This window comes from Haliotis rubra, unplaced genomic scaffold (assembly GCF_003918875.1).
Source record: "Haliotis rubra isolate DU_JTF1 unplaced genomic scaffold, ASM391887v1 Scf23, whole genome shotgun sequence".
Lineage (NCBI taxonomy): Eukaryota > Metazoa > Mollusca > Gastropoda > Lepetellida > Haliotidae > Haliotis > Haliotis rubra.
In genome coordinates, this window is record NW_025766336.1 from 243,202 (window position 1) to 258,982 (window position 15,781).

The 15,781-nt window shown below is 39.2% G+C and overlaps 2 protein-coding genes across 3 annotated transcripts; one reads left to right on the plus strand and one right to left on the minus strand.

Annotated features, from left to right (window-relative positions):
* Window positions 1-224: 224 nt before the first annotated feature.
* Window positions 225-7,203, minus strand: LOC124277948. Of its 2 annotated transcripts, none has more exons than XM_046713664.1 (3): window positions 7,054-7,203; window positions 4,846-5,092; window positions 225-3,289 (listed from the first exon to the last, which is right to left on the minus strand). In XM_046713664.1, the coding sequence occupies exons 2-3, from the start codon at window positions 5,081-5,083 to the stop codon at window positions 3,045-3,047; spliced, it is 483 nt and encodes a 160-aa protein (XP_046569620.1). In that variant the 5' UTR covers window positions 5,084-5,092; window positions 7,054-7,203; the 3' UTR covers window positions 225-3,044. The 2 variants fall into 2 exon arrangements, with proteins under 2 accessions (XP_046569620.1, XP_046569621.1); XM_046713665.1 differs by lacking the exon at window positions 7,054-7,203 and adding an exon at window positions 6,846-6,912.
* Window positions 7,204-9,148: 1,945 nt separating this feature from the next.
* On the plus strand, window positions 9,149-14,848 carry LOC124277946. The gene is made up of 3 exons (XM_046713662.1): window positions 9,149-9,603; window positions 10,794-11,321; window positions 12,282-14,848. Exons 2-3 carry the CDS (start codon window positions 10,814-10,816, stop codon window positions 14,657-14,659), a joined length of 2,886 nt encoding a protein of 961 aa, XP_046569618.1. The 5' UTR covers window positions 9,149-9,603; window positions 10,794-10,813; the 3' UTR covers window positions 14,660-14,848.
* The last annotated feature ends 933 nt before the right edge of the window (window positions 14,849-15,781 follow it).

Below are 15,781 nucleotides of genomic sequence, written 5' to 3' on the forward strand. Positions count from 1 at the left end.
CGAGTGTGACGATGCCGAGTGTGGTGAGTGGTAATGCCGAGTGTGGTGATGCTGAGTGGTGATGACCAATAGTGATGCCGAGTGTGACGATGCCGAGTGTGACGATGCCGAGTGTGACGATGCCGAGTGTGGTGATGCCGAGTGTGGTGATGCTGAGTGTAACATCATTGAGCGGTACTAATTAGGGAGTTGTACTGATTTACACACATCTCTGAACACACAGAAATTATTTGATTGTTTATTGTCAGATAAGATCATAACAAAATATATATCCATACCAACAATCATGAGAAACACTGGATACATCAACATGGTCACTTCAACAAGAATACAACAAAACAACTGATACTGGATGAAGCGGGTGGATACATTGGTAAAATCTCTTGCAATTATTTAAGAGCTGCATGGAATAAACCGGTTTCCTGTTTGTCAAGGTTTTACCCACAAGATAACAAAAATATCAAACGAAACAGCTTCGAAACAAATTTAGTGGGTTCCCTTGTTTTTTAAAATATTCACTTCTTTCTGTTACAAATAGTTGTGACGATGACAACTCTTCTGACTATGCTTCAGGACAAGATGCTGACGTCTCTGGTAGCCCTGTCTGCTTGTATGTACTTTCAGATCATCAACTTCTCCATGGACCATAATATTCCTAAATTTCTCTATTTTCTGAATGTTTAGGTCCAAGGGTATGTTATTAGAATACCTACCAGTATGTCACCTGGTAACCATGGTAACTTGAATCGCAGTAACATTGTGCACCTCAACTACCTGTACAAGCTAGATTGTAGCATGTTGGCATGTACACTTCACACAGGAAGAATTACTCTTGTAATTATCAGTTAATCTTAAAATTGCTGATAAACATATGAGATGTCCAAACTGTACAGCTGTAGCTTATAATAGGGAAATAATGAGCTTTGTACATATCTCAAGGTTATATACCACTGTGTGAATATTCCCCAATAACCATGGTGAAAGATGAAACACCAAACCTGTGAATTACCTGAAAAATGATTAGTTCCATAGTGGTAACTGTGTACCTGATGAAGTAGGAGTGTCATCACCCTGACGGCATGAATGTCTCTACCAAGATGAAAGAAACAACGAAAGTGGTAGCAAGTTCCTTCATGTCTGACATATAAGAAATCATTGATACGTATGAAATTTTATCTTATGAACACAAATCTGAGTTGTGAAATGAAGAAAAAATATCAACATTTTGCAACAATAGTAAAAATGATTTTGAGCAGTGATATGAACACAATATTTTTCATTTTCGACTATCAAATATATGTCCTATCGATCATTGTAAACCCATTCACTTCTTTAGCTTCATCTGGAGATGGGACGGTGGGCTAGCCTAGTGGTAACAAAGTGAGAAGCCCATTTCTAGTGTCCCCAACTGGGATAATGCTGGAATATTGCTAAATGTTGGGTTAAAACCTGATCAGGCTCGATTGGAGCCTAATTTTAATGTGCCAAAAATAGACAAGTGATAAAAAAAAATATTCTCCGTTAAACCGGCTAAGAGATGTGATGTCACTTCAGATACAAAGCTATTGATGTGAATGGTTCCATGGTATTTATCATAATACATTAGGGACACAGTACCTTGGATGATCAAGGATGAATGTGTTCGGTTCTTTGCAAGAAAATACATGAACAGAGAAAAGCGAAGTATGAAAACCATCACCATGCCTCTCAAACAAATAGTTAAAGGTGGAATGCAGAATCTTACATCCTAAAGGGACACAACACAGAAAACTGTTGCCTTCAATACCAAAGGCCCACAGAGTATCAATTTGTTCACATACATAAGGACAAACAAACTTGAATAACAACTTTCACATGGTATGTTTTTGAAGCAACAGACTTACAGGCCAAACTCTCAGATAAGCCATGGTGTTCTCCATGTTAGCCACTGATGATGTTGACTATAGGTGCGGCACAGGAATGGGTGAACACATTTAAACCAACCAGTGCAGCATGTAATATACACAGTGTACACTGACAGCTAATAATGCAGATCATACAGAGACTATCTTGATCATAGATGCACAAAGTGAATCACTAAATCAATGACTAGATTATGCATAATAGTGATTATAATGAAAATGATTACATGATAATACAAAAGTTAAAATGAAAGCCACATCTTGTGAAATAAATGTTTTCCTGCAAAAACTGAAAAAAGTCTTCACTGAAAGACTTAAGTATGAGACCAGGCTAAAGATTTAAGGATCAGTTTCCTTCCTTCACCTGTGGCTTTCCCAGAATGCTAGAATGCTTGCTGTCATGTACTCCCAGCTCTACACAGCCTGGATGATGCTGTCCTTTCCATTACAAGATCTCAGATGGAATCAGTGAATGGTCAGTTCAGGGGACATACATAATAATATGAGGTCCTCTTTTACTGGAGTCTGTGAGCTTTGAAAAAAATCTTAGCTGCCAACATCCCCACTTAGTGTGACTTAATATGGGAGAAAAGTGATAGAGGTCAAGGACATTTACCATTGACATCCACAAGCACAGGCATGCTGTTGACTGACCAACAACCACAGGCATGCTGATGACTGACCAACAACCACAATCTTGGCAAATGAGATTCAAACTCTTGATTTGTAGATCCCAGAATATCAATGGGACAGAAATCTCCACTTGAGCCAGATCACTTCACCTCCATGTCCCTCTATGACAGGCATAATACCAGGGCAGCACACCACAACACTGATCACACCCATTTCTCCATACAGCATGTACTCTAGGACTGAACATACTCAAGTAGAGGCACCTGGAATATTTGTTGTGAAAGTTATTTAAGTATATCACACATGATTTTTACAGCCGCTTGATAAGCACAAACATAATTATCTTTGTCATCAGCAAAGGTTCATTCATGTAAATAATCAAACATAGCAACACATGAAATATATCCAAAGTCACAAGCTATTCATATATGTTTATGTATGCATTCTGCTGTTCCTTTCTTAATTGTTTTGCGTTCGATGCTTGGTACAAGCTACTGTTCTTGTTCTCACTCATCTCTTGAGAGAGACAAAGGGCTCCACACGTCTCTGGGGAGTCTCAGCATGGGGACTGTGCTGCATGACTGCCGGGCCTGACTTTGGCTTCTGCATCTTGTTGGTCAGTCCCTTGACCATGTCCAGGCTATATTGAATGGCATAGAAGCCCACCACTAGGCTTGAGCTGAACCCCAGCGCCAGCAGGCAGCACCCCAACAATGCACCGCCCAGGAGTACTGTTGCTATGGTTACCACAGTACCTGCAAGACAACAGCATAGATTACTAGATCTATGAAATTAGCCATGTTATAAAACTTGACGTGTTAGAAAACTTGACGTCATGCAACTTAACCAAGCAATGAACCTTGACCAAGTCAGGAAATGAGACCTATGTATGAAACTTGACCAGGCTGTGGAAACTTGTCCAGGCTACCAACTTCATCAAGTTATGAAACTGGACCAAGTCATGGAATTTGACCAGGTGGGCAAATCTGAGCGGGCTATGAAACTTAACCTGGCAATAACATGTCAATGAAACCTCACTCCAGACTTCAGAAACTGTGTGACACTAATAATATTATTGATGAGGCACAAGCTGGATTTAGAGCCAATTACTCAACCAAAGATAACAACTTCATACAACAACTTTTTATAAGATTATTGCTAGCAAGAGGAAGGGTAGATTTTATTTTCTGTTTACTGTTTTTTCCAAAGCTGTTGATTCTATTAAACAAGATATTCTCTTTATAAGTCTTAGTGAGGTTGATATATGTGGCAAATTTCTTAAGAATATAGTATCTATGTACTGTTGTAGCCTTAGTGCTTGTATAAGGACAAGTAAGGGCCTGACAGATTACTTCTCCTCTGACACGTCAGGGCTGTATTCTAAGTCCACAAATATTTATTATCAATATCAATCATCTTATTAAGATCATAAAGGTTCACGGTGGCAGAATTGTTTATGTATGTCCATCTTTTAAGAATATTTTGGCTTAAACATTTGTAGATAAAAATACAAGCTGAACTTTGTAAGTGAAAATTTATTTTTAAAAGTTGCAGTACACTGAGAGAAAGTTAACTGTTGAGCTTTATATAGATAACAGCAAATGTTATGTGATGTATCATACTTTTTTGATGACAGTACATTTACAAAGTGCGATACAGTAGTTACTGTACAAACTGGTATTCTTTTTGTAAACATGGTATATTCTACTGAGGTATGTCTACAAATAAACATTCTTGATATTGATGAGACTATAGTCTCAACTGTCAGTTCACCTGATGGAGGGACCTGTTATGGTCCTGAAACGTTGTGAGGGAAATAAAAAAGAAATTTAATCCATAAAAATATCTTGGACATCTATGTACAACTTCTAAATGCTGCTAAAAGACATCATTCTTGACATCATTGAGTATGCATATGCTATATATTGGAGTGAGTGCAGTTTTTGACTGTGGCCATTGTACTGAAATAAATTGTCTCTCTCTCACATTTAAATCAGTCGTCCGATATATTTGTTCTTCGTTATGTTGTGCATGCAATCACATCGCCCCTTGGTATACATACAGTCTTACATTGGACAATAAGGTCATATATTTGGCATTATTTGATTTATACATTTGACAACCCTAAAAATCAGGTGTGTGAAAGAACGTAAAAAAGACTTCCATGAAGTCACGATAATAACAAAACACATTGTCTGAAATGTTTCCCACTCTGACTTAATCAAGTGAAGCATGCTCAAGTACATAGTTAGTGCAATTGGAATAACAGTTCATAAAACTTGCCCATGAATACAAGTCCCGGTATACACACCTTCAATGAGGACAAATCCAGCGATAGCCAAGAAGATGCTGGCACAGACAAATGTACAGAAGCAGATGACCGGTACACAGCACATGGCCAGTGTGACCACCCAGAACAGGGTCATCACTGGGTGCTGATGTGCATACATCTTCATCTCGGACATCCGGCGATCCACCTCCAGGTACTCATTTAGGCTGCAGATGAGAGATGAAATATCCTCCTCTTCTTTCTCACCAAAGCCCGACATCTTCAGTTACTACAAATACAGTTATATTTGTTATAAGATTATCATTGATTCTGGATGCTAGCTTGTTTAACTGTAAATGATGTATACAGTCAATACGTTACAGACATATAATAATAATAATATCAATAATAATATCAACCAGTGTGTGAAATAGTACTACGAATGCGTGCTAGCATGTGGCTAGCAATGTATCGCTATGCTTAAAGAATCTGAAATGTCATTAACCCCACCGACGACTGAAATTTTAATTATGACCTCTTAGTTGATAGAAAAAAGTTCTGATGTTTCTGTATATCAATACAACCATAACATTAGGGATGGGTATTGCAAGGAATTTTCGTATTACGATAAATTATGATGCGAAAGCATGTATTGCGACATGTATTGCAATATATTGCAAGAAGTTTTCTTTAAAAAAAAATATGTATAATCGAGTTAATGCTTGATTTATAAAGCAAAAACACAACAAAATCACAATGCTTGATTAGGCTTTAATAAAAACTTTTAATCATGACAAAATAAAAATGTAAATAATGTTTGGCACAAATGAAACAAGGAAAGGAACAATTTAAAAAACGGAAATATCCGAAGATTTCCGAGTGTTACTAAGCTTTCCGAATGCATGTCAAAATACCGGTTTTCGATCAGTGTATCGCAATACGTATTGTTTTCATGTCTGAACCGGTAAATACCGGTAAACCGGTTATATTGTGCAGCCCTACATAACATATTTAAAAACTTCACATTAATAATCATGACAAATCATGGTTGTGAGGTAGGGTTACTTCTTTCTTAATCATAAAAATAGCTCTATATTTTTACTAAATCACCTTATAAATGCTCTCGACAAGGGTATAAATCAGGCAAACAAGCATTGTGTGCAAAGAGATGAGAGTTTTGTCCCAATACTGCATGCTAGTGCTGGTATTGGCATACAACCTGCGATATGATACATCACGATACTAAAATTTTAGTCACGACGATATATTGCCAAAGTATTGTACACTGTATCTGCGATACGATACGAATCCCAATATAAGGGTGGCGATACGATACGTATCACGATACTTAAATCTTTAATTCTAACACCAATTATAAAATACCTTAAGATCAAACAAAACCATTTGAAAGTATTTTGTCAAATTCCGCCAGCGTTTTTTCAATGTTCATTCGGAAACGAGATAATTAAATTTACACACACTAATGTTAATAACATGCAAGCGCTATGTCTGACACAGTTCTTGACGTAAGAATTTCCGAGAACACGTTTACTTATGATGGGAAAATAAGTAAGTATATATTTTAATCTTCAAACAAAAGTAAGTCTTTTTTTCGTGACAGATATCGTGATTCGGCAATATTCCAAGCTAAACTTCGATGTATTGGGGCCCATTTGAGAGTATTGTATCGGGATATACGACAATGTAAAACTTTGTATCGATTCCCTGTATTGGCGGCCCATGGATCGATGCATCCATGCGTATTGAATCGTCACACCACTACTGCATGAATGATGCATACGTTATTCACATGTGATCATGAAAGCCTTCTAAACATTAGCCAGGATTTGAAACCTTTAGCCAAGTTTCAGTAAGACAGACAAACATGACCAGAGCAGTAGCCGGTATGAATGATTGATATAATATGTATGTACACACTATGTCTGTTATTGCAAGACATGCCAAACAGCAAACAAGAGGGAGAGAGGTTTGAACATAATGAATGTGTTCATATAGTTCATGTTGTTTTCGTCGCTACATGCCTTCTAGATCCACAACGGGGGTTGTGCGCGGGTGATGTCTGATGTCTGAGTGATGAGAACAATGTTTATGTTTCCGGGATTTATGATCTGTTTAGTGACTCGCAATGTTTTAGTGAAACGGGACAGTTAGATTTACGTACCAACCAAACTTTCTTACTTCAATGAATAATAGTTGAACAAGAAATCCGCGAAATAATGTAGACCCTACCTATTTTCTTTTTCGTCCCGTACCAAACTGTGTTGAAATCGGAAGTATTCCAATGAAACCTCAACTGGAGAGTTAAGTCCCTTGTATATTGAAGCCAAGCTCTCCATGAATCCTGGCTCTCTTTGAGCGTAGTGAACTTGCGCCACACTGCGTGTATATATGGCCACATGAGAGACAGGGCCCAGCCTAAGCTCATCAAAGAAGTATTGGCTCTGAGCAATAAAGTATTTATCAAACGAGCTAATGATCTCGTATGATACAAACAATTTCACGAGTTTTATTTAATATTACTTCCTAATAACTTTTATATGAAGAATGTAACATCAAAGTTGACAAAAACTATGCATTTATGGCGTATATTTAATCATTTAAAATACATTAGGGCATTTTGACTACGCCCCTGGGTCAATTTGACAAAAAATCCGGGGCAATTTGAAATTTGCTGGGGCAATTCGACTAGTACTAACACGACTTAAACGAAACGAGTGTGAAATTTTGTATTTTGCACGATTTTCGTATAAGTCATATGACACACTTGCTCAATTGTAATAATTTCTTTATTATCCATTTTATTCACGTACATATGTGCAGTAAAACACGGTAACTCTTCTTTGACGTCACGTTCAATTGTTTAGTGACGTCACGGTTGACGAAATACTGAAACAATGGTTGCAAGGCAAAAGTGATACGTGCACATGTGCACATGATATTTATTACTCACCCGTTGAAGATATCACTATTTAATAAATCTACAATGTTATTACACATTGTGTAATAACATCGCGTGATGCTGGACGTATGGCATCATAATGGTTTGCAGCTATGACGTCACAATGCTAATACGTCTGTCACAATGGTATTAGACCTTGCTTGACTCACGGAAAGCTAAGAGTCATCACACTATATCACATTTAATATGTTGTAGATTAATAAACAGGCTAGCTATTCTCGAAACGTTCGTAGCCCTACGAACTTCTTAAGCCCATTTTTTAACACATTGGTTACGATCAAAGTTAAGAATTCTTAGGGCTACGAACATTTTGAGAATAAGGGCCCAGGCTAGCTATTCTCGAAACGTTCGTAGCCCTACGAATTTATTAAGCCCATTCTTAACACTTTGACAACGAACAAATTTAAGAATTCTTAGGGCTACGAACGTTTCGAGAATAGCTAGCCAGAATACTAAACTCGCTTCCGTGAAGTACCATTTTTATTAAACTCGTGAAAAGATTTCGTATCAAACTCACTTTCGCTCGTTTGATACCAAATCATTAAGATCAGATCAATCAAACAGAACATGACATGATACGATAAAATAATATGTATGGCAATTACGATAATAGATGGTTAAATATGGACAAATATAAAATTAATACTCCCAGTCACGTGCATAATACACACCACCACACACAATTAAACAAGTCACACATGTACACTTTTCTGTATTCCTGTAAGTCACATACACTAAATCAACAAATTTGCAGATATATCAGCGTCCACGAAAGTGTATATTTATAAACATTTCAAGCATTATTTGTTTAAAATTGTAATGCCACAGGGGATAAAGTATCTCCATGTTCTGTTTGACCTATGATCAGAGACCATACAGTAGATTCCATTATATGGTCTCTGCTATCATCGATAGCTATCTTCGATAGAACCATTCAATAAAGCAATGAGTGCAGCGTCGTCCGCGAATTTCATAACTGAACAGGATGAATCTTTTGCAACACAATCAGTAATTGGATATGTAATGAATAACAACGGTGACAGAACGCATCCTTGTGGAGTGCCATTATTGATAGTAACAGTTGAAGATTGACAATTATTAGGGACCGTTCATAATTTATGGCCAGGGGGGTGATGGTGATTTTTATGGAGAAGCATGTACAGTGTGAATGACCCCCCCCCCACACTAAAATTTATGTACAATGTAAGTGACCCCCTGCATGTCATGTACAACATCAATGACCCCCTCCCCTTCCAATATTTTTTAAGCATAATTTTTAAATATTTTTATGTACAAAATTGCTGACCCCCTACCTCCCCAGAACAAAATCGGTGACCCCCTTTAAAATCATCATCACCCCCAGCCATAAATTATGAACGGTCCCTTATTTACCTGATTCGATTTTGATCGCAATTAATAAATTTCATAAATACAAAATATCACAAAAATGAATATACTTTAAGAATTCTGTTTATGAAATATATAATTCACTTCGCGATACCAATAAATTTGTTCTCGCTGAAATCGTCCACTGGAGTGGAGAAACTGATCAAACGCTGAAGGGCGTTCGCACTACCCACGGGGGTAAGCTGGGCCCCGTCTCGCATATCGCAATATATGGTGCGCGCAAAGGGAGCCGGGAACCAGCTTAGTGTGAGTCCACCTGGTGAAAGTTCTCATAAAGGGACGTTATCAGGGTTCAGGCTTCAAAGAAGAGCTGTCATCAAGACCTTCATCAATTTCAACGGATGGACACAGATTGCCAGACTGCTGTTGTCATTTGCGATTTCGTCTTCACCCGAGTACATCCAAAACAAAAGGTGCTACATTCAAACAACTTGAGCCTTATTTTTGAACCTGTGTTGTGCCTTTCAAGAAGTGAGAAAACCCCTTGCTTCTAGGCTTGGACAGATAAGACTAGTTCCCGGTCATCCCAGGCTGCGAATGGGTACCTTATTTAATGCACCCGTATGGGTATTATTCATTATCACATTTGATGTTGGCACTTGTCATAACTTTGAGATGAATTTTATAAGGGAAAGGAGAAATAAAGTCAGTCGTCACGCGTCACAGACAAAGCTTCGTCTCTTTCCACAAATGCCAGCTAGCCTGTGGCGGCATGGGTTTATGTATATTGCACATTCCGCTGGTGGTAACTAACACGACAATATTTATACCATTGTATTATTTATACCATTGTACTGGGAAAGATTTCCGCCCGTAACCCCCATATTTTTGTTAATCATTCTATGCCTAAGAATATAGGCCTGTGGTTTTTTTTAATGAAAAGCCTAAACCTAACACTAACCCTAAATTTAACCCTAAACCTTAACCCTAACCCCTCGAAATAATCCTATTAAATAGAATAAATTTCAAGTGGGGGTTACGGGCTGAACTCTTACCTTGTATGAAGTAGTATGAAGACCTTTTGGTACGTCTATATTAAAATACTAAGGGACCGTTATGGCATGGGTGGGGTGAAGGGGTGGGGGATTGTGATGATGATTTTGAGGGAGGGTCACCCATTTTGTTCATGGGAACTAGGGGGATCATGAGTTTTGTACACATTAACTATGGGGTGGCAGCAATTTTGTAAATGTAAATATTAAACAATTATGGTGGGGAGGGAATTGATTTCGTACATGACATGCAGGGGGGTGTCACTAACTTTGTGCATAAATTTTAGTAAGGGGGGGAGAGAGAGGGAGAGGGGGTGTCGTTCACATTGTACATGCAACTTCATTAAAATCATCATTATCTCCTAGCCATAAATTATGAACAGTCATTAACACACAATTGTTGCATGGACAACAAATTATTACACTATGGTACATAGTCCAGCTGATGGCTTAAGTATATATTTAGAAAATCATTTTGTAATTTGTTCAGTCAGACATGTATTCCACCTAACTACTCACAAATAGAAAAGTGATTTGGAATTGTTATAGACTGATAAATATTTATATATTTGTTCCATATGTCCATGCACCATATACTGTGTTTTTTCCAGGCCAGAATACACAACTAGCCATGTCTCAGTATGATGTGGACAAGTTTGACCCACCACCAGATGCTGAGCTTGTGTGCTGTATCTGCACCTTCGTCCTAGATGAGCCAATGGAGACACCGTGTCAACATGTTTTCTGTAGACATTGTATTGAGACATGGCTCGGTCATCGCCGCACTTGTCCATCATGTCGGAAGAAAGTTACCCGAAGGGATCTCAAGTCTGTTCTCCCACTTGTTCAGAACATTCTGAACAAACTGACCATGATTTGTGATTTCCGTGAAAATGGTTGCCCAATGAAACCAGCACTGGAGCACTACCGTTCCCATATTGCCAGTTGTGGCTTTGAGTTGGTAACATGCAAGTATGTAGAATGCAAAGAACAGGTTCTCCGCCAGGACTTAGAGTTGCATGAGACAATTCTGTGTGAATTCCGAGAGGTCCTTTGTCAACAGCAGTGTGGATTACACATTCCCATCAAGGATGTAGACAGCCATGACTGTATGCTAGCCTTGAAGAAACATGCTGAAGGTGAGGTTGGCCCTGTTTTACTGTCATCTTGGTCAAGTAAATTAAACATTTCTCAAAGACAGAAGTAACTGTGAATATACATAGTTGCTGATAATTAGTTGCTGATAATTAAAGTGAAAGTACCCCGGTAATATTGATTATTTTGCTTCACTCTGCATTTAAAAAAAATCTTCTAACTGCCAAAATGTATTTCCTCAAAGAAATATGTAGAACAAGACATTGAGTTTTCACTCACTTTCCAAAGTGAAAACTCAATGTCAATGTTCTACACAGCTGGTCACTCTCTTTCATTTTATGCATGATTTAAAAACACCCAGAGCTGTTGATGTCATGACCCTTTATGTTACATATCACACACACTAGTGTGAATGTCATCATTGATACAAAGGTATGGGGTAAGACAGTTACATTAAATTGAAAATTTAATCACATGGCTTGAAATTTCGTTAAAAAAAAATCAACAAAATGTAGTATTGGTTTTGTTTGAAAAGTATAGAAGTATCTCCAAATATAACATTAATTACTTTGCAATACCCAGAGGGAGCTATTTACTTTGTTTAAGTGGTGAAATATAATATGATTAGAATTGTGAAAATAATATCCAATGGCACCTCTTCCTGAGGAATACATAATAGTTGTGAAACAACATTAAATATTTTCAATTATTTCAAGGAAATGTCAACTCTGTGTGTGTGTGTGTGTGGGGGTGGGGGGTGGGTGTGGGTGGGTGGGTGTGGGTGGGTGGTGTTGTTGAACAACTACATGTTTTACAGCCCATTCAATATCCAGTGATCCCTACATACTTTAACAATACAACATCCATTCCTTTGAGATTAAAATACCAATATTATTCACACCGAATTATACAGTTGTCTCGTAGGAGTTTAAGAGAACTAGAGATGTTTATGTTAGAATCTTGAGAGAGAGAATGTTACAATGCAACATTTACATTTGCTTCAGAGCGACAGAAGCATGCTGAGGAACTGGAGGCCCGCCTTCAGCAGCTGATGTGCCTACAGGAGAGTCTTAGGAAGGATGTGGAGAGCCTGCGGAAACAGGTGGACCAGGAGCGGCGGCGTCGTCCTTCTCATCCTGATGATTGGTTCTCCAGTTGGGACTCTTGGGATGATGATGACCAGAACACACATGGATCCTCAGAGTCAGACTCGGATGATGTGGCAGTAGAAAGTCTTTTCTTTAATTCCTCTGATGATAATGGCTCTCCTGGCCATGCATCCAGAGGAGTCATGTCTGATAGTGACAGTGATGTAGAGATGCTGAGAAATACCAGGAGCTGGAGACGAGTCCGACCTCTGTCAACATCTTCAATCAATTCTGAAACACCAGAGATTATTGAGGCAGGTTTTAACAGCTCAGATACTGTGGAAGCCTCAATAAGTATTGAAGAAAACACCGGTGCTAATGAAGTGATAGAATTAGCTGATGGGGCTGAGGCTGCTGTAGTGAGTGAAGGCATAACAGAGAGCAGCATGTCTAATGGGCTTGTTGCAGGGGCAAGCAGTCAGATGTTCACTGCAGGTGATCTTGTTACAAATATCATTACTGAATACCAGTCATTGGGGTCCGCCATCCAGCAGTCATTTCACCAGAGCACTGATAACCATCCTCAAAGAAACATAGTTGAGGAAACCAATGACTTGGATAGCCCACTAGTTATTGATAGACACAGGAATTTGTCAAATGAACTGAACATCCAGCCTGGTGTACATCAAGCCTTTGACACGAGTGTGTCCACCACATCTGTTCTTTCAGGATTTTCTGCTGATGTTGCAGGCCTTTCTCCAGCTTCATGTAACTTGCTGACTGGTTTCAGTGCAATCAATAGACCTGATCGGAACCCTGAAGCTACAGCACACATGTCACACTTACAGGTGTCCAACCCACTGGACAGTGGTCAAACAGTCACAACTGAAGATTCATGTGAAGCCAGCAGATTAAAATCTGCTATTCTGCCTCTGGCTTCAGATATCACATCCACGGATGCAGTGTACAGTGTCACTTGTTCACCATATCTACCAGAGCAAGTGGAAGATTCGAGAAAGTTCAATGACAGTGTAAAGGCAGCGTTCATGCATGACTGGCAGTCAACATGTAGAGATCCAAACTCCAATTTTCCTGATGAGTGGAAGTCATCCCTGGAGCACTGCAAAATGTTACCATCAACATTGAGAGAACAAGAGCATGTAGTATCCCCAACACCTGGTGTGGACATCACAGGAACACATTGTGAATCTGTAGTTGATCCTGTGATGATTCGTGACACAGTGTGTCCGCTTGCTCCAACTGATGACTCCTGTATGTGGATCTCATCAGCAGAGGATGTGGAGTATGCAGAGGACACAATGGGCAGTGATGCTTTCAGCAATAAGAAGATCAGGACCAGTAGCATCTCAGAAACTGTCACCAGTGATGCTATCACCAGTAAAAACAGTTTTCATTTGAATGACCTTGATGTCACGGGGAAAAGTAAAGCTGAAATTTCAGAATTTACTAATTCAAAACCTGTCGATGTTATTCCGAATATATTTTCTCAATGCAACCAAGAATTAACTTCATGTCAGTCCAAACCTTGTTGTGAAAGGCTTGACAAATGCAAAAAACATCATAACCATTCAGAATTTAGTGAGCCATGTGTGAAGAGCAGAAAGAAGTCAGAGCTTGGAACTGTGGAATCTCATGATCAGAGCTATTCCCCTACTGTGAATGTTAAAATAAATCTATCGTTACTAGATCTTAGAAAAATTCCAAAGCCTGGGGAAAAAAATAATTCATCTGGAGTCTCCTTCAGGCATTCAAAACGTGAGAGTGCAACAGAGTTTAATGCAAAACATGTGAGGTCTCGACCACTTTCCTGTACTTCAACAAGTGAAGAGATGAAGTCTGCAGGATTTCCATCAACACAAGGTAGTGTCTCCTTGTTGAGGCCTCTGCTAAAGGACCCAAGTAAAACTGAATCAATGACTTCAAATCAACCATCTGGAACTGACTCTGATATATCGAGGTCTGTACAACCAGCAGTGTCCTCCATATCAGCTGCTCGGAAACGTAAACATGCATCCGAGACCCCTGGACATCCTGAGGAGGATGTGGAGATCCCTCCCACTACTACCCAGCTCCTGGCACAGTACAACGACGATAGTGACTCGTCTTGGGAGCCAGGCAACTCTGATGTCGAGTTCTCTGATGATATGAGGCTGACAGATGACACAGGCAGTGAGAGTAGCTATGAGGTTCGTGTTCCCAAACCCTTGTCTCAGCTTATTGATGAGTTGGCTGATGAAGATGAAGATACTGATGACAGTTGGACACCCTCTTAACTGGGAGTCACAGGCAGATCTGGAAGCACTGCACACATCAGTGTGGTTCTTCAATTTCAAAAGTCTTTTAGTAACACATCTTCTTTAATATTCTTTTCTGTTACCATTTTAGTGTTACCATATTTTTCCTTATCCTGAGTCATGCTTAATTGCTTGTCTCCTTCTTGCGAATGATAGTGGAACACTTGAATCCCCTTTTTGAAGCTCCCTTCAAAAAAGCAGACGTAAAATCACTCACCCAGTGTTATCTCCCGTCACATGACCCAACATGCTCTTCACTCTCTCCTTCTTCGCCCTAGAGGACGGTTGTGAGAGCGCCTGGGTCCCCTATACGGCGTTATGTCCTTTTATATTTAGGCCTTTACTACTAAATTAGCTGTATACGGCATTTAGGATGATATACCAGCAATATGGTTTTAAATTTTTGTCTAAATTATCTGTTTATTCACGTTGTTGACATGATTTTTCATCTTGTTACAATTGATGAAAACTTGCATTCGTTGCAGATACCGGTCGTCGGTTGCTGATCTGCATTTATTATGTCCTAATTGTACTTCTACATTTTCTTCCAGCTTTCGCTGTCAACTTTCTCAGCATTTATCTGAAATTGAATTTAATAATTATTTATATTCCATTCTTAGACGTGCCAAGGACAGGTCTAGACGGCTTTTACAAATCATGTCTAAACCGAGTGATTGCGCTGATAACCGTCCATTCCAGTGATTTACCGGTTGCTACTACAGAGCGTGTTGTTGTGGCTGATGGTAGCTCCGGCTCCAGGAAGAGGTCGTCAACATCAACAATAACCTCGTCACGGTCTAAGAAGACTAGGGCATCGTCTTCTCAGAAGAAGAAGTTGTCTGCAGATAAGACTCCGGCGAAGTCTTCCCATGGGGCAGCGCACAAGACGAGGTCCTTCGCTGCAGAGATCATCCCTTCAGACAAAGTAGATGTATATGACGAGCCACCCATCCTCATTCCTGAAGTAGCAGTGAAGAAGAAGACGAGGTCTTCGTCTACAGTAACATCAGCAGTCATCTCAGCGCAGTCAAACGTTCTATCAACGCAGACATCAGATAGAGATGGCAGGTCTTCACAAGTGCAGCAGTCCTTGGGAGAAGC